Genomic DNA, 26,453 nt, shown 5'->3' with positions numbered 1-26,453 from the left:
GTAAATAACAACTGCATCACAGTAATATCAGAAATCATACAGGTGTAATTGCAGTAGTGTGTGCAATACAACTTATTTTGTAGTGACTGAGTAACTGACCGTTTGGGCAATGCTACGCAAGCGTTAATTGTGTTCATGGTGAAGTCTCATCAGTCATGTATTATTATGTTGCAAAGAACAACATTTGTGTAATAAGTCTCAGCATCCCAATAAGTTAAATTAAGAACATTTATTTAAACATTTAAAATAATCACACAGAGCAGCAATACCGTCACAAAAAAAAAAAAAAAGTACAGTAGGAGAAAGAAATTAGGTTGGTGACTTATACAATAGTGTAAAATTGACTGTCTTGATTTAAAACATAATATTCTTTTCTTTTCTAAAAAGCCTTGTTTGATGACACCTAGTCTATCATTTTAAGTTTCAGTTATGGTATAGGCACAGTATTTTTGCAGATTTTCTTAATCATCATGTACATGGGAAAAAATGCTCAAATGTAGCCCCTATGATCAAAAGGATAGGTTTATCAGGGGTGCGTCATTCAAGGCATTTTCCTTCTTGTCTTCCGGGCTCCATCTGATCAGAGGAGAGCTCAGGTCAATCAACTGCAGTGGGGATTAAGGACACACAAAAAAACAAAAAGGTCATCAGTGTGGTTGTTACAATGATGACAACATAGCTACATTATTGTACACCTGCATTCACATTTTAGTTGACATACGCAATGAGCATTCATACATTGTCTAAATATGTATATTAGACAGGGCCCAGCCAAAACAAAACTGTTATTTCGCCCAGTCAAAGTTCTCAGTGGATAATGCTTGTTTGGCCCCTACTCTTGATGGATCTAAGATGGATTTTGCCAAATTCAATATGGAGGCAAAATATGGCTGCCATGAATGGAGGTTTAATCACCTACAAATGTAAAACATGTATGGTAAAATAACATTTTCAGAGTTATATCTGTGCCCATTACAGACTACTTTGGTGTAATTTGTCATTACTGGGAATCCAATATGGCCACCATAATGAGCTGTAATACCTGTAATTTGTAGTAAATAGTAGTTCTCATCATTTGAAACATTTGCTATACGTTTCTTTTTGGAGTAGATCTTATTGGTAAAAAGGTATTTTCAACGGCCTAACCTACAAATTCTTAGCCCTCCCATTTGGTCTGTTCTTGGCTCCAACGATGTTCACGAAGTGTGTAGAAGCCACTGTAGCCCCCCTTCGGGTGAGAGGCGTACGGGTCCACATGCATATCAACGAATGGCTCAGATGCATGGACACCAGGGCGCAGCTTGCAGTGTTCAGCCTAGGCTTCTGGATGAATTATGCTAAAAGCTCCCTCACGCCGACCCAGTCATTGGACTTCCATAGGTCTGTATTTTGTCCCGTAGAGAGCTGCCCTCACCATAGTGAGACAGCGGTCCATGGCTCTTTGTTACCAGGTGTTTTGCCCCGGCACGCTGTCTCCTACCACTAATGTCTTCGGCTACTCGCTGCTCATGGCGTCCTTGATCCTGGTGGTCTCGCTCGGCCTTCTACTCAGGAGGGACTTCCAGCTCGGGTTCTTCATATGTGCAGACGCATGCCAGTATCCAACGAGTGTCTCACCGCACATATTGGAGAGATCCCCCCCTCCCTGTTGAGCCCAGGATGTCCCAGGCCCAGGGCCAGTTGTTCCACCCTCACCCAGAGCTGACGGATCTCTGAGGTTTTTTTCTACAGCGCCACATATGCCTTCTGGCCTCTACAAAGCAAAATCTGGAACATGCAGTCCCATAGTGAGGGGTCTCCCTCATCTCCTTCAGAGAACATCGGTTATATACCATAACTTCTAGTTTCACACAATACGAAACACCTAAAATTCCTTACTAAAATGTATACGATCTTACAGTGGTAGTCATTGTAAACACTGTGCCCGAATTGCTTTTCTGAAAAGTGACTTGGATACACAGATAGATTTTTTTTCCAATTGCGGCAACTCAAGGTGTAGTAATTCATAGTAATATTACAGGCCTTGTTTAATATGGCCATATCAACAGACAGACACTTTTATCAACAACCGTGGCAAAGTCATGGCTTTGTGGTAACACTCTTGACAATAGCACACACACTCTCAATGTTCATTACATTTTTGTTGTTGTTGCAACAATCAATCCAAAATACCTTTTTACTAGTAAGATCTACTCCAGATTGTCACAAAAACACAAATGTTTCAGGAGATGTTTCAGGCAATTACTACTCAGGCAGTGACATTAAAGCTCATTATGGCAACAATATTGGATTCACAGAAACTTGAATTACCCCAAAATAGAAAATGGTCTCATCTTATACGTGTTACATTTGTTGGTGATTATACCTCCATTCAATGGTATTTGGCTGCAATATTGAATTTGGGGCAAAATCCAGCATGGCCCTAAATCTTATTTGGAAGAGTAGGGGCTAGACTGAGAAAACTTTGGGCGAAATGCCAGTTTGTGTCCTGCCCTATCTATATAACTACATTAAAACAGAGTAAAAACAAAAAAACTGCAGTGTAATCGACAGTAATCGTGAAAATAACCCCAGTACCCTAGGTCATATAGTGTCATTCTCTCACCTGTCCACCAGAGGGCTTCAGTGAGGCGGTCCTAGTCAGGTCAGGAGTGTTGGACAGGTCAATGAGGAGTTTCTCCTGTGGTCTCAGGATAGGAGCCGGGGCGTCCACCAGCAGAACCTGCCAAGAGAAGGCATGTCATTGGTTACCAAAAAAACCTCAATGATAATTATTATTATTTATTTGTTTAATAATTATATAATTAAGAAGATGCATGTACTAAACAACGGGTTCTCTCTGTCCTCGTAAAAAATCTATAAAAAAGTGTATTCAGTCTAGTGTTACGCTATTTTCCCATAGGATCCCAGGCAATATGAAAAACCACCTACAATTCCTTTCAAACATGCATACCCTTATTTTTCTAAAGTGACTTGGATATGCCAATATCTTGATTTGAAGCAAGTTCCATTCCACCAGTTACAATTATTTTGGCAGGAAAGTATACCGGTTTGAGAATTTTGATACCGGCACAAGCCTAGTAAACAAAACTATACTAAACAAGCATCATGAACATCTTGCAAGAGGGAAATGTGTTCAAAATTAGATCTAAAAGGCAAATAAGAAGATACACAAGCTACAAGAAAGTGAAAACTTTACTTCATTGACTTCCTGAGTCGTAATCCCATTGGTCTGAGGAAGTTCTTGGAACTCTTCAGCGTTACCCAACTCCTTTAACTCCTCAATCTCTTCCTGATTTTCCTCATTGACTTCAGGATGCTCCTGGCCCTCTTTGCTGGGTTCTGGGGAGTCCTGACTGATCATACTGACACTAGAGGTGGACTCGTTTGTTTCAGGTTGGGGGTAAGTGGTGGTGATAGTGGTGGGGTCTGCCTCTGGCTCGTCCTCCAGGGAGAAGACAAGAGGGAAGGGCTGGAGCTTGGCAGGGCAGAGGGGCTCTCTGCCTGGCACAACCTCCATAACCTCCTGGTGGCTCCCCTTCACCTGAGCAGGACTGAAGAGACGAAGCCCATGGTCATCACACTGCTCTTTGCACATCTAACAATTATTGCCACTACTTTCATTACACCTTTGCACTATTACTGTAAATTATTGCTGCTACATACTCTTGACATTGTAATAATAACAATAGGAATACAATCATTATTGCTGCTACTTACACAACACCCGTATGCACTGCTATTGTCACTGTGTTATTATTTCTATATGATATTGTATTGTTGATTCGTTGATTGTTGTTGATCGAGGAGCAAGATGCCAAAACATTTCACTATATCAATTATCAAGTATGTGATGTACGTGACAAATAACATTTGATTTGGGAACCAACTTGGTCGAGTTCATGAGGGTGCAAAATTCTGAAGGTTGCAGATATAGAAATGTCTTAGACAGCCAACACGTTCCACAAAACATAGACTCATGTCTGTTCTGCACAATAAATACATTTCCATCTGAACGCTCTGTAACGTTTCATCTCACTGATCTAGATAATACTTCAAATCAACTTATAAACATGACACAATACAATGTGAGCAAATATATAACAACATTCAAGGCTATTCACAACACAATAATACAGTTTTGGGGGAAAAGGGTATCCCTGTATATACAGTGCTCTGCGTAAGTAATGTTTTTTCTTCTTTTGGCTCTAGACTGCAAAAATTTGGATTTGAAATCAAACAATTACTATGAGGTTCAAATTGAGATCATCAGCTTGTATTTGTGTACATATTGGTTTCACCAACACTTTTCATACATAGTGGACCCATTTTCAGGGCACCAAAAGTAATGTGGGTAGATTCATGTCCAAATGCTGGGTATCTTCTCTGGTGATGCCTGTACTGCAGTTATATTGAGTTGGTGTTAGGTCTTTTTGCCTAAAATCTTACCATCAAGAAATACAATAAATGTTCAATTAGATTTAAATCTTAAGACTAAGAATATTTCCACTGTATGTTTGGGGTCATTGTCTTACTGTATGATGAAGCGTCATCCAATGAATTGAGGCAACTGCTTGTACTCGAGCAAACAAGATGTTTCTGTACACTTCAGAATATATTCTGCTGCTGCCGTCAGCAGTTACATCATCAATTAAGACAAGTTAGCCAGTTCTTGTGGCAGGTATACATGCCTAAACCTTAACACTCCCTCCACCATGTTTCAGATGCTGTGATTTGCTGTAAATCATGGGCAGATCCTTTTTTCTCCAAACTTTCCTCTTGCAATCACTCTGGTAAATGATCATATTAGTCTTATCTGTCCAAGACCTTTATTAACTGAATATTGCTATGCGGTTGCTTTCCCTCCCACATACGCCTTCACAATCCCCTTGCATCCCTAATAAATGTGACCAGGCACACTTCTATGTTATCCAAGCTTGACCCTTCGACCCCTGTAGTGATCCAGGTGTAGCAGTCTCACCTCCGGGGGCTGGCCCTCCTGGTGGAGGATGGCAGGGTGGATGTGCTCAGGGATGGCCTGCCCTGCCACGTCCCGCTCTTAGGGGTGAACGTGGGGATGCCGGAGGTCCGCCGGTTCACAGGGGTAGGCAGGGCTGAGGGGCGCCTCGTCTTCAGCTGCACCAACTTAGACGCCCCAGTAGAGGGCGTCTGGAGCAACACGGGAAGAGGGGCTGCTGGTTTCTGTGGGCTGTGACGTTATGGAACATATGATCAGTCGTGCCCTCTAATGCAAGGGTTGTATCTGCTGGTTCTGCTAGTCTTCTGCTAGTCCTTGACATTTAATTCCACAATGAAAATAACACTGCTTGATAAGGTGGTCATATTGAATTTCACAAAGCAGGATCAATAACTTTGATGAACACCACACAGTTATTTATTTATATATATATATATATATATATATATATATATATATATATATATATATATATATATATATATATATATATACACACACACACACACACACACACACACACACACACACACACACACACACACTCTTCTAGCATTTTGACTGCCAATGGCCCCTGGTCTGAGCATTGATTACTTTATCTTATGATGACTGGTGGATAGATGATTCACTTACTTCGCTTTGGATAAAGGCGTCTGCTAAATGCCATAAATGTCTGTCAAGTTTAGGTTCAAATTAGTTGCTGTTTGTGATGCAAGGATTAATTGCCCTAGGTTAATTGCCCTCCTCAGTTTTGTATTGACAAGACAGAGAGCATGAACCGTATGGTTTAATACAAACTATGTTAATCTTTTATAAATGTCCAAATGTAGTCTCTAGAGAAATTGCAGCACTAATAAATAATGACAGCAGTACATACCTGTCCGCACTGCAGAAAGCCATCAATTTCTTTGGCTTCATGATCAGCAGAGAGTCAGGTGAAGTAACCACTAGAACACAAAACAATGGGACAAATTAGTGGTGGTGTACACTAGTAGTGTTATTGATTGTTTTTCAGATATATTAGATCAAATGGAGAAAGCCATTGACAGATGTCAAAGAAATAGACCTAGAGCTTTTGTCATTGTTGTAAACACGTGACAATTTCTGTAATTTTTCACCTGGGTAGTTTGAGGCACTTATTTGTACATCACAATTGAAATGAGAGACAAGCATAATTGTGTATAAGCAAAATATAACTAGAACTAACAGCTCCAAGGTTCTCCCCAGGATTTTTGACACGGTGGCACTGAATTGCATTCATGCTAAAACACTTTTAGCAACAATGTCATTGGAGATCAAAGACAGTGACTCTATCATCACTAAATATCAGTTTAATTTGCATTATGAAATGTTTACATAATGGCGGAGCCAAGTGGACAAGGTGGCGCAGCTCCCCTCTTACATTCTTCGGGAAGAACCCTGAGCTCAATGGGAAAGGATTAAAAGTACATTAAAGCGCAATTGGCCGATCCTCACCTTTCAACCGCCCCAGTCCCTTCAAATGACTGGTTGGGGTTGGGGTGATGAATGCTTTGAGTTTGGGGTTGCCCTTGGCCGAAGACGCCGCGGAGATGTTGGGAACGGAGGAGGTCCTCTCTATGGCTCTCTTGACTGGGGTCTGGTGGAGGGGGGAGGTACTGGGCAGTACAGGGCCAGGCCTCTTCATGGGTGTGACCCTGACGGGTTTGGGGCGTTCTGGCCCAGAAGGCTTCTTGCCTCGGGATGAGATGGACTGCTGTCCCCCTGTCGTGGTGGTGGTAGAGGAAGAGCGTGGTGCGGTGGGCTCCGGAGCTCGGCAGATGAGGGAGGACTTGCGCATCTTCGTGGCGCCTCCGCCATGGTTGGCCAGTTGGTTCACGCTGGCAAGCCCGCAGCTGCTGGGCCCGCTGATGCTGGAGTTCAGGGACGCGTTGAGTTGACCTGAAACAGGGGACAGGTCTGTGGAGTGGATGCCTTGCCACTAGATGGCACTAAAGCCTACACCCTTCTATGTATAAACCAGTGTAGGGCAAGGTGCTCAATAATGTCTTTTCAGGAGGTTATGACTCCACATTGATGCAAATGGATAGTGGGGGCTCCCTATCAACTTAAAGGGTCAGTTCAGGGTTTTGTTGTCGGCTCACCCATAAACTTTTTTCATTCCCACAAAGGCACTCGGTTTGAAACGCAGCCTTCCATCCCATATGTACGTTTTTCATTTGACCAATTCCAAACAGAGTGCCTGTGTTTCAAATCAGGAAGTCTTCTCAGTTCAAAATAATATACTTTTATGCTTGTAATTGTGGAAATAAAGTGTTGTTTTTTTTATATCGGCATGGATGTATAGGCCACAAAGACATGATATGGCTGTAGAATTTCTTAAAGATGTTTTTAAGTAGTCAAATTGAGAGCAGTGTTTTGAGCCGTGTCCACTTCAACTATATGGCTTACGCTTGCGGCCAAGCGCAGCCATAGTTTAAGAAGGCGACTTTGACCGAAAGAACTCTGGGGTAACCTAAGGCTACATTGGGGTAATACAGAGACTGCTATGGCACCCAACAAGGTGAGAGGCGTTTCCAATAACACCTAACAAGGCCTCACCTTTCCCAGCGGGCGATACAGACAAGCTAGAGTTGAAACTGGATACTGAGGAAGAGGAGGATGAGGTGTTTCTGGTCCTGTCAGTCATTCTCCTGGTCTGAGGAGGGGGGGGTTTCATGGTAGATGGCCCCCATAGCCCACTCTGAACAAAACATGGAGAGAAGACAATGTTCATGCATCACAACGGTTCACTCCAAAACATTCTCAAGTAAAAAAATAAAATAAAAAAAATCTATACAGTCTCATTTCATGACTGCAGGGGGCAGCACAATTCAACATTGTCAGCTGTGTTATGCCTTGAAAGATAAGAAAATGGACCATGAGAAGAGGAGGCAACAGCAGCTGAGGGTCCTAGGAGAGCTGAGGATAGTGTTCTTTTGCTAACTCTGATCTGGCCTCACCCTCTGGCTTACAGTTACCTTCAAAGATGTGGTCAGCACAACAATGAAAATCAGGAAAAAGGGGGTTTATGGTAGGTACAAATATGGATGCTCAGACAAAGAGAGGCTTGAAAGAGTCACTGTATTAAAATGTTGCCACCAGGGAGAATAGAAAAGGAAATCAGGAGTCATTCAGATATCTTCAATTAAGAGACCTGATCACAATTGTGAAGATACAAATGGAGTAACAGAATTGGTAGGTAGGTGGGTTTCAATTACTTATTCAAAATACCATGAATCAGGAACAACTTATCCATTACCTTGCTGGGGGGAGCGAGGCGCCTCTTGCTATGCAGGCTGGAGTTGAGGACGGACTCACTGATGTCGGAGGCCAAGCTGGCTGCGTCAGAGAGGAGGTCCTCGCTGGACTCCCTGCTGGCGTTACAGCTGGCCGTGCTGCGCCTCAACCCCAACTTACCCTGAATCAACCAAATCAAACACCAGTCAAGCCGTTACCTCGCCCCATACTGCCTTCACCCTATGTGACTAAACATCTCCTGGCAGAGTAAATGATGCGTACAGAATGTGGAATTCAACAATGCATGCAAGCAGTTCAAGCACCAACCACCACTGTTTTCTTGTATGGTAGCTTAAAAGTACCTAACTACAATGAAGTAGGCTATAACCTCATACAAATCTGTGCTCATATAAAAACGTTATTGTTCAAAAGTAGCATGCCTGGGCATTACAAGTCATGTCCAGCAACAGTGAGAATCCAGAATGCCCATACTTTGCTTGGAGGAGGCAGCAGCCTGGTGGTCTTCTCTGCAGGTGCTGCTCTTGTCTTGGCAGTGGCCAGCGTTGTGGTTGCACGCGGGGCCGCTGGTTTGCTGGGGAGCATCCCGCCGTTGCAGGTCAGACCTGTGCGACCTCGGAGAGCCATCATGGGCTGAGTTTGAGCCCCTCTAACAGGGCTGGAGGTGCTAACACGCGCGTTAGTGACCCCACCGGCCCTTAGCAGCCGCTTTTGGATAGCGGGAGGAAGCTGCTTCAAAGGACTGTCTTGCACACAGAAGGTCTCCCTTTTGATGGGGCTCAGAACAGCATTAGCTGACTTGCAGAGCATGCCCAGCTTGGCCCCAGCATCCTGGACAAAGTCCTCTTTCAGTTCCTCTTTGCTCTCTGTGAGTGTACAGATGGTTTCCCCCATGTCAGGTTGCTGCTGGTTGCCCTCTAGTTGACTGGCTAGTAGGTGGGCTTCCTTGCAGATCTCTTCAAACTTCTCCCCTGCCAGGGGACTCCAGCTAGGCTCCTCGCCCAATAAAGGCCCACTACTGACGCTGTCCTTCACCAGGACTGCATCCACTCCAACTGACATACACCTCTCTCTGTGATGGACAGGACCCAGAAATACCTCGTCATCTTCCTCTCCTTTTGAACTATAAACAAAGAACAAATATGTTCACAAAAGCATCAGTGGAGGTAGGTACAGTTGCAATGGTAGTGTTTGGAACAGACTCATGTTATTCTGAATCCAATGGTGTTGAACATATTAGGTAAGAGAGGAATTACGAAAACAAACAAATGAAAAGCCGTAGTATGCCAATAAATTGTGAGACAATGAAAATGATACCTTGCAGGTGAAAGCGAAATGTCAAAATCGAACTTCTCTTCAGTCACCGAGACGAATTCTTGAGGAGAAGGGAGAACAATATTAGCTACCAAATATACACAAGTTAACATCGCATTCATAAGGCGGGGATTGTCTTTCTATACGTGACCGACTACAATTGAACAAATAGTTTACCACTGCTGGCAAAGCAATCCATACTCTCCCAGGCCAAGGGACAAGGCGGTGGAGTCCAAACAGTGCAGCGCAAATGTGTTAGCTAGAACGGTTGGTCAACCTTAATGGGAAAGATCAATAAAAACATTTTAAAAACTGTTTAACATACATGGCTTGTAGTACACAGCTAACAGTATCCATATCAATATAAGTAGCTAACCTTATTTAGTTTAGCAAGCAAGCCTAGCTAACACAATTAGCTAGCCCATATAGCATAGAATGTCAACCACTCGGCTAGCGAATTATACTACTACTATTAGCCGGTTTGGAAGAACACATTGAGCTGGTCTACAGCAAAGGAGTACCTACCGTAATATGTTGAGGGATGAATAAATATGTCAGCTTCAAATCTGTTGTTGAATCGATGGCACTCAATTCAAAAAAACATCGCATGGATTTACATACATATTTCAAATTTCTTGCACAAACACGCTACTGATCATGTGACATGCAGGGTGCCTTAACATTGGTTAAAACCTATCGCGGAAGCACCAGCAGTGCGTTATGGGAATTGCTGTCACTTAACCAAATCTACTTTTGCACTACAACTCACGGCCTAGCACAGTAGAAAACAACAACCATGCTAAGCTGCTGCATGGCTTGTTTTATTATAGTAGGTTATAGTGGCAAGTAACATGTCCCATTCCCTGACATTTTGAGAAGTATTTATTTATTATATATTTATCCTTTATTTATACAGATATGCTCTGATCTACTATATGTCTAGGCTACAAAAACATACTAGAAAAAGGATGGTTTGGATGATAGATAGATAGATAGATAGATAGATAGATAGATAGATAGATAGATAGATAGATAGATAGATAGATAGAGTGACATGCGTAAGTAATGGGACAGTGAGACATTTTTTTTCTTCTTTTGGCTCTATACTCCAAAAGTTTATTGTAGGATATTTGTGTACATATTGCTTAGACCATTTAGAAATGACAACACTTCTTAGGCGTAGTCCTCCTATTATAGGGTGCCCAAAACTAACGGGACATTTAGCTTGACAGATGTTTCTGGTAAGTCAGGTGTGGTCTGTCACATCATTTGTGTAGGCATAAGAGAGCTATCAATGTATAGTATTGATTCTAGATTTTGCATGTGTCTTTGGAGTATTGGTTATTGGCTATTGGTTAGGATCTCTGTAAGAGCTGACTCAAAAAGTGCTGGTTTCCATCCATCGACCTCTGGGTTATGGGCACCACAAGCTTCCACTCCGCCACTCTGCTTTCACCCAACCCAGATGGGACTCGAACGCACAATCCCTGGCTTAGGAGGCCAGTGCCTTAGGCCACCGGGGCTTTGGCTATGCTAAGCGACCGTTTTAACAAACATAAGCAGAGAAACATGTGAGCTGAGTACCAGCTTGGAGTTGACATGAAATGAACCCTTTTTTCCCCTCATAGCTAAAAGCCAACTGGATAGCTTCCATCCATCAACTTCTGGGTTACGGGCCCAGCAATCTCCCACTGCGCGACTCTGCTTCTCCCGTGACAAGTGGAGGAAGGAGACAGATACGGATACTGCTTGAGCAAGGTGAAAAGGTTTACTTTTTTCTCCAAAAAAGCCAGCACGCTTACGCTTACACTCTGCTTCTTCTGTCAAGTAGAGGAAGGAGGCAGATACAAGTTAGATCAGAGCTGTTTATCGGGGGCACTCGGCAGCACCAATAATAATTATTGCAAACATTGACTCCTGCATTCTTCCTGTACTTGGGTCCACACCATACTATAGTTGAAGCAAGCCCACTAATAATCTGTTGCAACAATGAAAAGGGTGGAATTTGGAAATACAGAATACAGACATCTGTAGCCCTTGAGATAAACTAATTCATCTTTTATTTTCAAAAAACCATACACATTACTCAACAAGTTTTGAAAATTAATATTCACCACAATAACCATTTATACTGCTCAAGATAAACAGACATGAATTACTTTATTACCAAATATTGAGATACAAAAATTAATAATCCATAAAGAGATGGATAACATTCATTCCCAATTCAGGAATGAAACTACAGAGAAACAAACAAAAAAAGGTGACCTACAGTATGGACTCTATTTAGTTTGTTGTTGAAATATTCCTACCTTTAGATGAAGTTTGTAATTGTAAAAGGGAAGACATCCCCCAATAAATATGGAATCAAATTAACTGAGACCCTGGCCTGGATTCCAGAAAGGTGACATTGTTCCTGAGCTCCAAAAATATGCATTAATCAAATGAATAATATTTGGTTTCTAAATGCATTTTCCACAGCCCTGAACCACAGTCATTTCTTTTGGCAGTCCAGGTTTTATGGTTTCACGGTTTGTTTGAATAGCACCCAATAACGCTGGACCCATACTATCCTGTCAAACAAAAGCAATTCACAGGGTAAAAAAATAATTTTGACTGTAGGCTTGCCAAAAAAATACCAATATCTATTTTGAACACACTTTAACACTGCCTCCCAACCCATGATACATTGACTTATGTTTTGAGGGTTGAAAGTTACTGTCTTCTCTCTAAAAATATACAAATCTATATGTTACTTATTATAAAGCCTCCCTAAAGGAGGTTTAGTGCAATAAAGTACCATGTGCAGTGAGTCTAACATCTCCTGTGTCTTTAATTTTCTACATTTTCTATTGGGTATTTCAAAAAAGTAGGATGTTAAGTTAGCCAGCTAACTTCTGTAAATATTTCAGAACAACCCTATTCTACCAGCTTCATGGAAGAAAATGGGAATGTCATGGCTCATCAATGTTAATGGTGTATCTTCAACTTAAGATTCGTTGATGAAAATCTAAATATTTCTTTGAGTCTCATCAGAATCAAAGTTAGCTGGCTGACCTGTTGAACCTACTTTATGAAATATCGACCTGGTTATAAAAGTCATTAAAAAATGGAATGTCTTTCAGTTAAGTGTTTTTGAACCAACATCAACCTAGAATCCTAAAAATGACTTAAAACCAATCCAACAATCCATTCGCTTTACACAATTTTCTCTACAGATATAAATCTGAAATTATAATGTTGGTTTTCTCCCCAATAATTACCCTTGATGTAAATTCACAATTAAGAGTATTTAGTCCCAGTGGCTAAGTACTTTGAGTCTAGTATTTAGAGTACTATCTCAAGGCTTTCTTGTTTAACTAAAATGTTGGAGTCCCTGATCAATTGTCTGATGCGGTCCTTTTTTAACAATACATTGCATTTTAAATGCACACCAGTCAGGTTTTAGGACTGGACATAGCACCCTCTCTGCTGCTTCCCTAGTTATAAATGACATGCGAAGCATTCTTCTTGATAAGAAACAGCACTGTGCAGCCTTCTATATTGACCTTTCTAAGGCTTTTGATATTGTTGATCATGCCCTATTGCAGAGGTTATCTGCCATTGTTTTTGATCAGTCGGTCTGCAATTGGTTTCAATTACCTAAGGGATATGACTCAATGTATTTCAGTTGATGGAGTTCAGTCTACTTTTCTCAATATTAATAAAGGTTTTCTGCAAGAGTCGATTCTAGATCCACTGCCATTTACGTAAATAATGTTGGTTTGTTCTTGAACAATTGTAAATTACATCTTTATGCTGATGAAGAAGACCCATCTCTTCAGGCTACATCTTAACTGTCCCTCCTAAAGACCTCTTCATTCCCACTACCCCCCTGTACAGTTTCTTTACTGTAAATAAAAATAAAAAAAATAAAAAAAGTAATTCTTCCGTCTTCTAGCATTGTGACTGCCAATGGCCCCTGCTCCTAGTATAGATTTGTTTTTCTTATGATGACTGATGTATAGATGATTCACTTACTTAGATAAATGTACTTGTTGTAAGTCGCTTTGGATAAAGGCGTCTGCTAAATGTTTCAAATGTAAATGTAATGTAAATGATGATACTGCTCTCTACTCCTGTGCTCCCTCAGCTCAGCAGGCCATTCTTTACCTTCAGCATGGTTTTGATTCCATTAAAGCTGGTGCTGAATGAGGACAAAACTAAGTTCATGCTCTTTCTCTAGATCCTGTAATATCGTTTACAGTGATCTACATATTGTACCCTGAAAGGAGCCCAAATTGAACAAGTCCCTTACTCAATGTACCTGGGCATTTGGATTGACGATGGACTGTCCTTTGAAGTGCATGTTAAAAAACGAATCAAGTATTTGAGATTTTAAATAGTTTTGTTGAATAGAAAGAAGTCCTGCTTCACCTTTTGAGCCTAGGAAGAAGATTGTCCAGGCAACGCTCCTCTGTGTCTTCACAATTTACATGCACACAGATGCCTCAATTCTTAAACCACAATAAGACTTGGTTTATCACTCTGCTCTGTGGTTCTTTTCTAGGGCCCACCATTGCCTTTGTATCAGTCTGTGGGTTGGGATTCTTTGATTTTGAGAAGGGCTTATGATTAGATTTTATTTTTATATGAAGTTATTTTAAGAAGTTATTTTAAAACTCCATTTTAACCTCACATCATTGCTTTTATGGCGACTTACTGGTGATCAGACACGCTCTCAGAGCTTGCTACTTTTTGACACTCTCTCAGAGCTTGCTACTTTTTGACACTCTCTCAGAGCTTGCTACTTTTTGACACGCTCTCAGAGCTTGTCCCACGGGTGTCTACAGAATTGGGCAAAACAGCTTTTAGCTACTGTGCTCCTCAGACATGGAATGATCTTCAGGGCAGACTGAGGTTGGAGCACTTGATCCCCTTACACTTGTCTTAAGTCCTTGATTAGGGACCATCATAGAGACATGCTCTTGTTTTAATTAATTATTTTTGGTATTTCATTGTTATGTTTTTAAGGTGTTGTTTTGTAATCATATTTGTATTGTAAAAAAAATTGTCTAGTAACTCAGAAAAACTAGTGACAAAATCCAACCACTGGAAAAATAGGATCTCCACTACTTTCCAGTGGACATGAAATGTAGCTTTGGAAATCTTTGGGAACAACACAGTGAATATCCCAACCAGTTAGTGTATCCCAGTTATCCCTTTCCCAACAGACGATACAACCGTTTTTTCTTACGCAAGTTCCTACACAAACCTTTTCCTAGAGATTTCTAGATTCCTAGAAGAAAAAAACTAACAACCTGCAGGCAAAATAGTTCAGTTTTACAATAAACTCTTTTTTTCTTCCTAAAATACGGCAATGTCTAAAATACACTATTTACCATTTCACAGTAAATTGCCCTACTTTGTACATCTTGTTGGTTAGGTCTTTCACCAACAACTAAAAGTATGACGAAACTGTAAACAGGTCTGCTTTCACAATGGAAATGAAATCATAAAAATATAAATAGCCCAAAAAATTGTAATTGTAATTTCTTCTGATATACAGCAAAGAGACCCTATTCATTCAATTCAATCCTTTAAACTGGTCTGTAATTAATTTCCAAATGTGCAAACACCCCTCCTTGACACAAAGACCCTAAGAGAAAATCATATTTAGGGGCCAAACACATAATAAATAATAACATAAAAACCCAGGAAGGCTCCAAAATGTTTGATGTCCTCAAGTCCAGTACAAGCCAAACTTCCACAGGCCCTTGGTCTCTCCATCTTGGTGGTGTTGAGTGAGGTGTGGTGGGTTTTGTGGGTCATTACTGGTGCACTAAGCTTAGAGGGAGGTCTCCAGGCTGTGCAGTGGGCTCCCAGGGCATTGCGGCAGCCCAGCAGCATTCTGGGGGATCCCGCCAGTCTTTGGGCTCTCCTTGTGGAGGGGGATGATCCTGTCTACAGCATTATTGTTCTGGTTGGGCGAGGACGGGAGTGAGGGGACAGATGGGGTGGGGGGCAGGGATGGCAGGATGGCTGAGTTGCGCTTGGTGGGTTCTTCGTCCTCGCCCTCGGTGTCGTCGATGAGTGGGAACTGGGGAGAAGAGTCCTGTATCCGGAACTCCGGGTGGTTCATGAAGTTGTGGATGGAGCTACGTGACTCGGGGGTCTCCAAGCCGTCAAAGGGGGACATGGTGTCACGGAAGGCATTGACAACACGGATCTAGGGGAATAAGACAGTCAAAAACTCATGCAATGAGGCCTATCTATCAATCTAAATATGTACATCCAATAAGCCTCCAAAATTGACAGTTAAGAAGGTGGCTTAGAAACAAACATGTCCTTCCAGATTTGTTAAAAAACTCATGAGGTCTCTTGGTTACTTCATTGGATAATTCTATCAAGCATAGAGTACAGTACCACAGTTACCAAATGTTATTAACTCTCCAGTACCAGGGTTGGTGACCACTAGTCATATACAGTGCCTTCCAAAAGTATTGGAAAGGGGAAGCATTTTGTATTCTTTTAGCTCTTTACTCCTACGGTTTGGATTTGAAATCAAACTAGTATGCACAGTTTTCAAGAAAACAATGGCAAAAAGATGCTCTTAATGTTGACAACGCAAAAATCCATATCTCAATGACCTGAAATTATCTCCATTGATGAATAGAGGAACATTTTATTTTTTACAGTTACTACACCAAATGATTTCACATTGTTCAGTGCACTGCATATTTTTCAGTGATTTGCTGTTCAATCCAACTTGTTGTGACAGTTTGATCATCCACTGAATCATTGTTGTTATATTGTTGTTATATTACATGTACAAAAACATACAAAAATTGCTCGTTCAAACGATCCCTCAAAACCCATCTTTTTAAATTTGCTTTTAATCTTGAACTATTTGCATTGTTGTTTTTACTGACTGTGCTTTTGTTTGACTTTTTATTGATCTTTTCTTGTTCTCTCCATGGAATGTAGTGTCTTTGAGTACTGTGAATTTCCGCTTTCTTCACAAGAGTAAACAAATCTGCATTGTGCAGTCCATGCTGATACTGTGGAGGTGCGGTAAACAATGAGACAAGGAGGCGAAGGCAAGTCGAGTCTGTTTACTCTCCACATAAAATACAACTAACAACAACACTGAGCGGGCATGACAGTGCACCCGGAACCAAAACACATATAAACTTCCGCCCACCACCGTCTCTCTTAAAGGCACAGATGCCCTGGTGAATGTCTCTCTCTCTCTCCTCCCTTGTAGGTCACTACAATACAGTTGATTGGAACTATGCACCCAAGCTGCTTGTGACAAAAGTTAGCTAGAACGTCTGACTCTGAAATTCATGGATACAAGCTAGCCATGTTAACTGGTGAAATAAATGATTGGTAAATAATATCGTACTGTGTGACTCCTTATGCCGAATAACTCAGTCAACGTCCTTTTCGTTAGCAACTGTACTAATTGACTGCAGTCCAAAGACCTAACGTTACTTTGCTAAATTCAGCCACTCAGTAGGCACTCGGGTAACAGCAAACGCCAATAAACAAGTGTATTCATTCCTAAAAATCCATGTCTGTATTGCTCAGGAAAAACCCAATGACAAAGATTTTCTATAACTGACGCACATCTTTGGTGCTATATCGGTGCATTATCAGAGTAATATGTGCCGACACAGATATTTATGTAACAGGTCAATATATGCCAATAATATCGGTTCTCTGATATATCTACAATCTCAGGCTGTGAAGCTTGCACAGACATGATTTGCATATTGCCAGAGTCGTCTTGTAAACATAGTGGAAATAGTTCCTCAGATTTGACTTGACTTTGGAGGTTTGTATCTCCCTCCCTGGTTGGCTCATCATAACGAATGAGGTGTCAGTATGTGCACAAGACCCGCCCCTAACACTTCGCATTGATGGCATGTTGCTGAGTCAAAGCGTTTGGGAGCCGAAAGTCTGCAGCACCTGTCGTAGTATACATTTCATCACCTATACAATCCACCACTTTTTGACTTGAAGCAGTAGCGATAGTGCCAAGTGATAAATTAGCAAGGAAGTGTCCATCTCATGTCTTTTCTACCTAGAAAGTGATGGATTGTATACTACACTCCAGTCACTCAATACTGCTAGCACAAAAAAACAAGCAGTCTCACAGTGTTGTCAGATTCTAGTTAAAAAAAGTTTTTTACTCTCTAGAGTCTCTAGCTGCTTGCGTTCACCTTCAAGACCCGCAGCAATTACCTTGGTTCATTCGAATTGGGAGAGTTAACAATAACAATGACATACTTTATTCACAAGTCATTTTTTATCTCATTTACACGCCATCACATAAAAAAACATGTTACATGCAGGTGAAGTGCAAGGTTATTTGTAGCTCTACCTGAGTCTGGATCCTGCCAAGGCCTCTGCACCAGAGCACCTGTCCCCTCCTCATCTCCATTTCACCATGGTCAATCTCATCCATGTCTTCCATCTCCTCCAGTTCCTCCTCTGGGATCTCCTCCTGCTGAGTGCCGTGGCCTGCTGTCATCAAAAACTTTAAACGACTAGTTGGGATGGTGGTGATCAGCTGGGAACAAATGGAGAGGAGGGGTGTCATGTTGTGTGCATGGATCACATTTCATAAACTTTCCAATGAACATGAGGCAACTTTATGATACATGTGAAGGGCATACTACTGTACTGCAGGGGAGGCTGATGGAGGTAGAAATCGGTGGACAGGCTCATTGTAATGTATGGAATGGAATGAAGAATGAATGGTATCAAAGACATTTGTTTGATACCATTACTCAATCCATTCCATACATTACAATGAACCCGTCCACCTGCACCAGCCTCTCCTGTTGTACTGTCCCCCCCAAACATTACTGTGTCAGTTCAGACACTGTAGGCTAATCATGTGATGTGGAAAATAATATTGTGACAGTTTTCCTGGTTTATTACACTTGTGCTGGAGACCACAAAACTTGAACTAGGCTGGGAATTGGAAAGACACAAAACTCTTCAGAAAACTTACCTGGCCCCATAGAAGACAACCAAAGCCCAAGAAGACACACCAGAGCCACTGGTCTACGGTGAGGGCCACACAGCTGAAGGGCTTCCCTCCAAACTGCACTATCACAATCTTAGGGAAGAAAAGGCAGGGACCGGCTATGAAGTCAGGGCTGTCTCATCAATGCCTGTCATGTGTTTCTGCTTGAAGTTGACTACCATGAAAGATGATAAACAATGAAGAATGGACGATGTGTATTTTAAGCAGAATTTTACTACAGTGGTTCTCTTTCCGTCAACATCTCACTATGGGATATGCACCCTTGCATACCATTTTCACTGAAACCTTATTCAATCACATCTGGAGTGCTTTGCATTGCTGACCTCGTCACAGCCCAGCCTATAAAGGCTCATGAACAGTGCGCTTATTTCATTCTATTCTTTTCACTCTTCACTCACTTATTTGCAAGCCCATCTGCGGTGTTCGGATAGAACCTAGCCACCTAGCATAGCTGTTCCACTGGAAAGTTAACAGTTTTCCCTGGGCGTTATGTTGGTATTCTTCCTCATGGGAATCCTGCAAATTCAGGCTTTACTCTTGCCGAGCAAAGTTCTCTCTAGTTTGGTTCGTCAACGAGATTGAATTAGCCACTAGCCTAGCTACTTTCTCCCATGCCCTTTGGGTGCCACGTCAGTCTTGTTGCTAGCTAGTGGGTGAGGTTTTGTTGTGTACACCACCATTAAAGTGCTTCGCTCTTTTACTACACAAAGTGAAATAAAGTGTCTAGTTTTCTCCCTCGTGTTTTCCACACTAGTTAGCATTTGGCTGCAGCATTGCTTGGCTAACTAGCCTATGGTACAACCGCTTCCCCCACTCCACTGTTTTTTTAAATTTGTTTTATTGAACCTATATTTATGCAGGGGAGTCTCTCTGAGATCAGGATCTCTTTTTCAGGAAAGCCCTACTTAAGACACTAGAGAAACAAAACAAGAAATACATTTAAAACAAAATTAATAAAGAAACAACAAGTATACAGTTTAAGCCATACAATGAGCTAGGTGAAACATATGCAGTCCACTTTGATTTTGTCCAATACTACCATCTTAAATTGCCTCAGAGGCATAGGGAGTCCATTTTTTGAGAATCTTGGATTTTGTTCCAATATTGTGGTGTATAAATACTAAAAGCAGGCTTTCCGAACTCATATTCTACAAAAGGGACAGTTATCCATTCTTGGGAGCGATTGGTATAACGATAATTGGGTCAGATTCAAATAATGTCCAAATAAGCACTCATGTTTGGTATTTAATCGACAATCCTTTGCATGCTATAACTGCCTACCCATTGAGCCCAACAGACACTGGGTATGTTCTCTGGTGATACTCTGCCAGGCCTATACTGCAGCCATCTTTGGTTGTTTATTTTGAGCTCTTTTTGCCTTAAATCGTATCATCAGGAAATGAAATGCATGTTCAATTGAATTTAAATCTGAATATTGACTTGGTCAGTGAAGCACTTTCCACTTTTTGGCCCTGAAAAACTCCCTAGTTGCTATGGCAGTATGTTTTGGTTCATTGTCTTACTGTATGATGAAGCGCAATCCAATGAATTCAGAATACATTCTGCTGCTGCCGTCAGAAGTTACATCATCAATTAAGACAAGTTCATTCTAGTAGCAGCTATATATGCCCAAACCATAACACCCCTACACCATGTTTCACATATGAGGTGGTATGCTGTCAATCTTGTGCAGATCCTTTTTTCTCAAAAATGTCCACTTGCAATCACTCTGATATATGATAATATTCATCTTATCTGTCCATATTACCTTTATCCAGACCTCTGCAGGCTTTTTAGGGATGTTTTAGCAAACTAACTTGACCATCCTTATTGACGATAATGAATGGTTTGCACCTTGCAATGAAGCCTCTGTTGTTTGGCTATGTTTCTGATCGTTTTTTTTTTTCTCCAGATTTTCCAGCTCAATAAGTCTTGACTTTCATTAACACCTCTTTGGTCTTCATGTTGACACCAATAGCAGACTCCAAAGGCAAATGCAAAACCTAGAATCAATACTAGACATTGACAGCTCTCTTATGCCTGCACAAATGATGTGACAGAACACACCTGACTAAACAGCACCGGTCAAGCCAATTGTCCCATTACTTTTGGGTACCCTGAAATAGGGGTACTATACATAAAAAGTATTGTAATTTCTGAATAGTGAAACCAGTATGTACACAAATACCATAAAATATAAGATGGGATTCTCTACTTTAACCTCACACGTAATTGTTTGTTAATTTCAAATCCAAACTTTTGGAGTATAGAACTAAAAAAATAAATGCTTCACTGTCCAATTACTTATGCAAGGTGCTGTATACTAATGATATTTTTTTTAAATTACATATAGAAACACAAATTAAGAAAGGTAGAATCAGACTCAGCTTTCTTTATAGGAACAAGACCTGTCTCTCTTACAAAAGTAGGAAACGTATAGTCCAAGCGACAATTTCACCTATGATTGAGCATGGCGATATTATATGAATGCATGTTCCCACAAGCACATTAAAATCCTTGGATGTTATATATCACAGTGTGCTGTCTTATAACCAGTGACAGATATACTACTCATTATTGTATTGTTTATAAAGCACTTCTCCAGAAACAACATCGTACCGTACCCTACTTTTGAATTGGAGCCTCACAAATTATCTCAAGACTGGCTAGTTTTGGAGGGTCCCTGTGCTTCCATGGTTGTTGGGAGAACAGCTTTTAGCATTTATGCCCTATACTATTGGAATGGTCTTCAGGAGGAACTAAAGCTAGAGTCATTGGTCACCTTGGGCCATTTCAAGAGAATGTTAGCAGATTTATTAATTGAAAATTGTAACTGTTTTAGCGGGTCCTTCGTTATGTGATTCCTATCTATTGATTTTTTTTCTGTTATCCACATTGTTTTTGAAATCTAGGTTGTGTTTATGTCTTAAGGGTTATGTCATTGGTGTTATTCTTTTCTTTCTTTCCATAATTCTTTTTGTAGATCTCCATTTTTCCCCCCTCTGTTTATATTTCCTTGAAATATTGTGTGATTTTGTCTGTCTGTATTTTTCTTTTATCCCTATGTACCTTAGAGGACTCTTTTGTAAAAGAGACTCAGGTCTCAATAAGATTTCTCCAGGGAGACCTTGGTGAGCAGAGATAGCACAGCTTCTTTACGCATGACCTTCCGTTGCACAGGGATTTGTTGTCCTAAGCGCAAGGCCAAATATTCCACCCACACCCCGAGTTACTGTGGGTATCTATGGGTTTGGCCTGTGAGGGGTCTAAACTAAACTCGGAGGGCTTGTACCCGAACATGATTGCCGCGATTAAGGAGGCTAGAGCCCCCCCTACAAGGAGTCTATATGATCTCAAGTGGAGGTTGTTTGAGGGTTGAGAGACGTGGTGTGGTGCCTTTTCTGTGCTCCATTCCCACGGTCCTCTCCTTTTTACAGGGCTTGAACAGGGCAAGGGCTTTTCCACCATTAAGGGCTACCTGGCCGCCGTTGTTACTCTGGGTGAGGTCACACCCCCTTGTATGTCCTTGGGATTTGTCACTGGTGCTCGATGTGCTCACAAGCTCCCTGATTTGAGCTTTTGGAGACCGTCGTCATTAAGACTTGGTCTTATAAAACGGCGTTGTTGCTAGCCTTGACCACGGCAGAGCACGCATGTGCTCTCGATTTATCCTTCATGCACTCAGTTTACCCCTGGCAAATTGAGGGTTACGATACGTCCTAGTGCTGCATTCATTCCCAAAGTAATTTATTTGACTTACAGTAGTTGTGCCACTGAACTGGTTTCTTTTCATCCCCCCCCCCACCCGCCTGTTTTCTTCCACAGAGGATAGGAACCCAAACACTCTCTGCCTGGTGCACACACTACGCATGTACATGAAGAGAACTGAGGCGTTCAGGGGATGTGATCAATCAAGCTATTACAGAAACTTATAGTTCTAAAGGCCTGCAGCACCCCTTGGGAGTCCAGGCCTATTCCACTAGAGGAATTGCTACGTCTTGGGCTCTGTTCAAGGGCGTCTCTGTTTCTGAGATTTGTGCTGCAGCCAGTTGGGCTTCCCCTTACACCTTCATTAGATTCTACCGCCTGGATGTCACTGCACCTTTTATGGCAAATATGGTCCTTGGTGCTGGAGCTGAGTAGGGTGGGTGCATTTCCATGTACTCTCAGGATTCTGTGCAGGCTTTGGCAATTGGGGCATTGTCCTATGTCCCATAGTGAGATGTTGAACCGAGTCGACTGAAATAGAATTTATGGTATATCACCCTGGTTCTCTGAAGGAGATGGGGGAGACATCTCACCAGATTTACCTCTTTTACAGGCTTGTGAAGAACTGGTTCGCAGAATGAAATGGGTGCACTATGCATGCACCTTTATAGGCTGGGTTGGGATGGGGTCAGCCATGCAAACACTTTAAGCACAGAGAGAAGAATTATAATAATGTATAGTATATAAACATCACCTGGATGACGAATGTTCCGAAAACGATGGAGCAAAAAATTAGGTTGTTGAAGATGCCTTCAAAGACGTTCCTTTCGCCGTGGATCTTGCGGGCATTGATCTCATTGAAGAGCTGCATCATGACAAAGGTGTTGAAGACAAGGGTGTAGTGTTCAGAGGGAGGGGCGTGGAGGGGGGCGTACCTGCCACTGTCGATGTCAAAGATCTTCTCACCTGTGGATAGAATGTGACCACGTCAGTAGAGATGTGCAGCACTACTTGAGTGCACTTAAGGGAATATAATCTTGCAGATGCTTTTATGTAAAGTGACTTACACTGAATGCATTCATTTTTTTATACAGTATATAGTTTCAGCAGGAATCAAAGCTTAGCAACCTAAGCGTTGCTAGCACCACGCTCTACCAACTCAGTCACACAGGACCATACCCTTGTCATGGGACAAGGGTTGTCAAGGCTATACATTTTTAGACAGCACTCACCGGCGAACAGCATGGTGAAGATGATGGTCAGCTGGTAGACAGCATGGCCGAGGATGTTCTTCATCATGGTGCGGGAGATGAGGGGCTTGTTGCGGCCGTAGGGCTTCCTCAGCAGAAGGGCCTCAGTGGGCGGCTCAGTGGCCAGGGCTAAAGAAGCAAAGGTGTCCATGATCAGGTTGACCCACAGCATCTGAACTGCCTTCAGAGGAGAGTCCTGGAGAGAGTGAGAGGGCAAGGTGACAGGGTTACAGAGAGAGAGAGAGGCAATGACATCAGTCAACCTTGTCATGATTTTAATCAAACAACAACACTATACCAAAAAACAGGTAGGTAAAACATATACTTGAATAAAGGAAACACTGAAATAGCCTCATAAGTGCAAACACAGCTTTTCAAATATTTGAAACCATTTGAAATATTTTGCTCTGGTCAGAACTAAAACTAGTTAAAAGTATTGACTAAAAATATTGCCACTTGATGTTTAATACCATTGCTTCGCAAGACCCGGAGTTATGACTTATAGGGAATGCTTCTCAGACCCAGATTAAGCCTACTCCTGGTCTAAAAAGCACCTTTGATGCAGAGTTACAGTAAGTAGAGCTCAAACTAATCAAGGAGTTCTAGCTTTTCCTCAGTAAATTATATAAAATTACCTATATGTCAACCTCTTTCCAGTTGGCCTCACTTTTCAAGTAGACAGACAAAGTGGGGACATGACAGAGACAGAGGGCTCTAATTTGCTCCCGCTACGTACAATCTATGGAAACATTGGCATGAATTCAATGTTTTAGGGAATATTGCCTATACGGAATTGAGTAGGCTAATTCAAGAATGTTGTGTTGGTCGGAGCAGACGCAGCTAGTGGTGACAGCAAATTACCAAAATGGTCTTTGAATATAGTTGTTGAGCTGACCGCCACTGTTTAGCGGAAGCAAATTGGAACCCAGAGAGCTGGCTTTGTCTCACATGTGGTGAACCCAGAGAGCTGCTTTGTCTCACCTGTGTGATGCAGGCTCCCGTGAAGGCTACAATGACAGCCACTACGTTGACGGTGAGCTGGAACTGCAGGAACTTGGAGATGCTGTCATAGACATTACGCCCCCACATCACTGCCTTGACGATGCTACTGAAGTTGTCGTCTGTCAGGATGATGTCGGAGGCCTCTTTGGCCACATCCGTGCCAGCAATTCCCTGTGGGCACATCATGTCACATTGTGTTAGTCGTAATGTAACAATACCCATCAAGTCATATTAAAGGACATGGAATTTTCGTTGAATATTGATAGGACATTGACATGTGGCAGTTTCTTGAAAACTTATTTTGACAATTCATTAGGCCATACAAATTTGATTAATTGTTTAAAGGATGCCCTGCTTCACTTAAAAAAAATACTACAAAAAATACAAAAAAGATGATAAATTATTATTATGGTTAATGCATTGTTTTCTGATCAGGCCAGCCCAAAGCATGGGCGAAGTAGGCAATCGCATATGGTACCCAAATTAAATGATTTAAAAATATATATATTTAGGGGTTCAAGCCCTTTTGTAATTGAATGAGTTATTATGGTTTCAAGCCCCTGTAGGAATTCTTCTTATTAGGGGTTCAAGCCTGAAGGGCTGAAACCCTATTGTAATAGGCTGGTAAAGTGGAATGTCATTGGAGAAACACAAACAAGCACGCATCGCTGTAACAATGACATAATAATGAAGATATTTGACTGTCCCACTTGATCACAGCATAATAAAATGTACTAGTGTTAATTATTTCACTTTCCCCATCACCCCAGAAATGGAGACAAAAAAAACTGAACAGGTTAGAAGATTTTCAGCTATATTAGTGAGTGGCCACATTAGCCACTTTTCTTGTACCAGTACACGTGTCTGAAATATCAAATAAAAATATTAAATCACGTAAAAAAATATATTTACTATATTGGCTATATTGACAAGTCTCCTATGGAGCTTCCAATGCAAACTTGCTATGTTTGTCCCCAGCTTTGTTATTATGTTATTCTTTGATTATGATGCAATCACTTTATCAGTGTATTCAAATACACTGGAATTCTTATTATTAATAGGGCTTCAAGCCCAAAATGGTATTATAGGTGGCTCTGTAATAAGCACCTAAAGTCCAAGGCTCAGACCCGCCACCCTGTTTGACTTGGAGTTATGAAAGTTGGTATACCTCCCCTCACAAGGAACAAATTTGCCTCAAGGATTTTCCACCATCTTTTTTTTTTACTTCAAAAATCCACTTTTCATGAACCTTAAGTCCGATTTGCTTGAAATTACACTACACATGCTCACATCACTTGTCTCAACAAAAATGTGAACAGCTAAGTGATAAAAAAAATATGGAATGGCACAGTAATCAAACTTCCAATTTCATATCGCCCTATTAAAACAGTTCTAAATCCACATCACTTGGTTCACGTGCCAGTTGATATGGGCATCAAGGACATCACCCTGAAGACCTGTACCAAATTTAGTGGTATTCACATCTAAGAATTCATTTTTCAATGGGACTGGTGGGATTTGGATCAGATTACTAAGTGGCAAGAAGAGGGAGGCAAATACCATGAGTTGCTTGTAGATATTGGCCACTTCGCTCAACTTAGCACTTATGCCAATCGCCTAATTAGGCTGTTTGAGAGAAGCTTTGAATCCTAAGCAACCTACCCTGTGCTGGAAAACCTTGTTAGCATAGGTGAAGTTATGGGTGGTGGTGCACATTTAGAATTTCCTGTCTTTTGTGGTTTTTGACAAGCCATAACATTTCTCACTAAAACATTTCTCACTTTTTTTTCGCCAGATCACCCTCACTTTTCAGAAAATGAATACATTTTGATGGCCTTACTAAGACACGCACACATCCACACCCACAAAGAAATACAGACAGAAA

General features: G+C 41.4%; 2 protein-coding genes across 6 annotated transcripts in view; both read right to left on the bottom strand.

Moving 5' to 3' along the window:
- Positions 1 to 226: 226 nt before the first annotated feature.
- Positions 227 to 10,203, bottom strand: gtse1 (G-2 and S-phase expressed 1). The gene is made up of 12 exons (XM_083666125.1): positions 10,094 to 10,203; positions 9,746 to 9,845; positions 9,572 to 9,629; positions 8,729 to 9,377; positions 8,259 to 8,417; positions 7,559 to 7,700; positions 6,455 to 6,898; positions 5,856 to 5,925; positions 4,982 to 5,209; positions 3,200 to 3,554; positions 2,606 to 2,722; positions 227 to 605 (listed from the first exon to the last, which is right to left on the bottom strand). Exons 2-12 carry the CDS (start codon positions 9,765 to 9,767, stop codon positions 510 to 512), a joined length of 2,340 nt encoding a protein of 779 aa, XP_083522251.1. The 5' UTR covers positions 9,768 to 9,845; positions 10,094 to 10,203; the 3' UTR covers positions 227 to 509.
- Positions 10,204 to 14,912: 4,709 nt separating this feature from the next.
- Positions 14,913 to 26,453, bottom strand: part of LOC310801941 (plasma membrane calcium-transporting ATPase 1-like) — a gene marked incomplete at its 5' end in the record, with an annotated part of 30,435 nt that continues 18,894 nt past the window's right edge. For 4 of the 5 annotated variants that reach the window (XM_083666149.1, XM_083666151.1, XM_083666150.1 and 1 more), the window contains 6 exons: positions 14,913 to 15,776; positions 17,937 to 18,125; positions 18,573 to 18,680; positions 23,071 to 23,282; positions 23,549 to 23,762; positions 24,548 to 24,739. In XM_083666149.1, coding sequence (XP_083522275.1) covers positions 15,396 to 15,776; positions 17,937 to 18,125; positions 18,573 to 18,680; positions 23,071 to 23,282; positions 23,549 to 23,762; positions 24,548 to 24,739 — 1,296 coding nt within the window. In that variant the 3' untranslated portion in view covers positions 14,913 to 15,395. The remainder of the gene's footprint in view (positions 15,777 to 17,936; positions 18,126 to 18,572; positions 18,681 to 23,070; positions 23,283 to 23,548; positions 23,763 to 24,547; positions 24,740 to 26,453) is intronic. The other variant, XM_083666152.1, reaches the window with a different exon arrangement.

Source organism: Argentina silus (genome assembly GCF_951799395.1).
Source record: "Argentina silus genome assembly, chromosome: 3".
Taxonomy (NCBI): Eukaryota; Metazoa; Chordata; class Actinopteri; order Argentiniformes; family Argentinidae; genus Argentina; species Argentina silus.
The sequence above is the reverse complement of the archived record's forward strand: the minus strand, read 5'-3'. Positions and strand labels throughout refer to the sequence as shown.

Coding starts and splice junctions, on each gene's coding strand:
- gtse1 (XM_083666125.1), bottom strand. CDS start 9,767: ATGGATTGCTTTGCCAGCAGTG. Junction 9,378..9,571: donor ATTTCGCTTTCACCTGCAAG/GTATCATTTTCA, acceptor CTTTGTTTATAG/TTCAAAAGGAGAGGAAGATG. Junction 606..2,605: donor TGAAGCCCTCTGGTGGACAG/GTGAGAGAATGA, acceptor TCCCCACTGCAG/TTGATTGACCTGAGCTCTCC.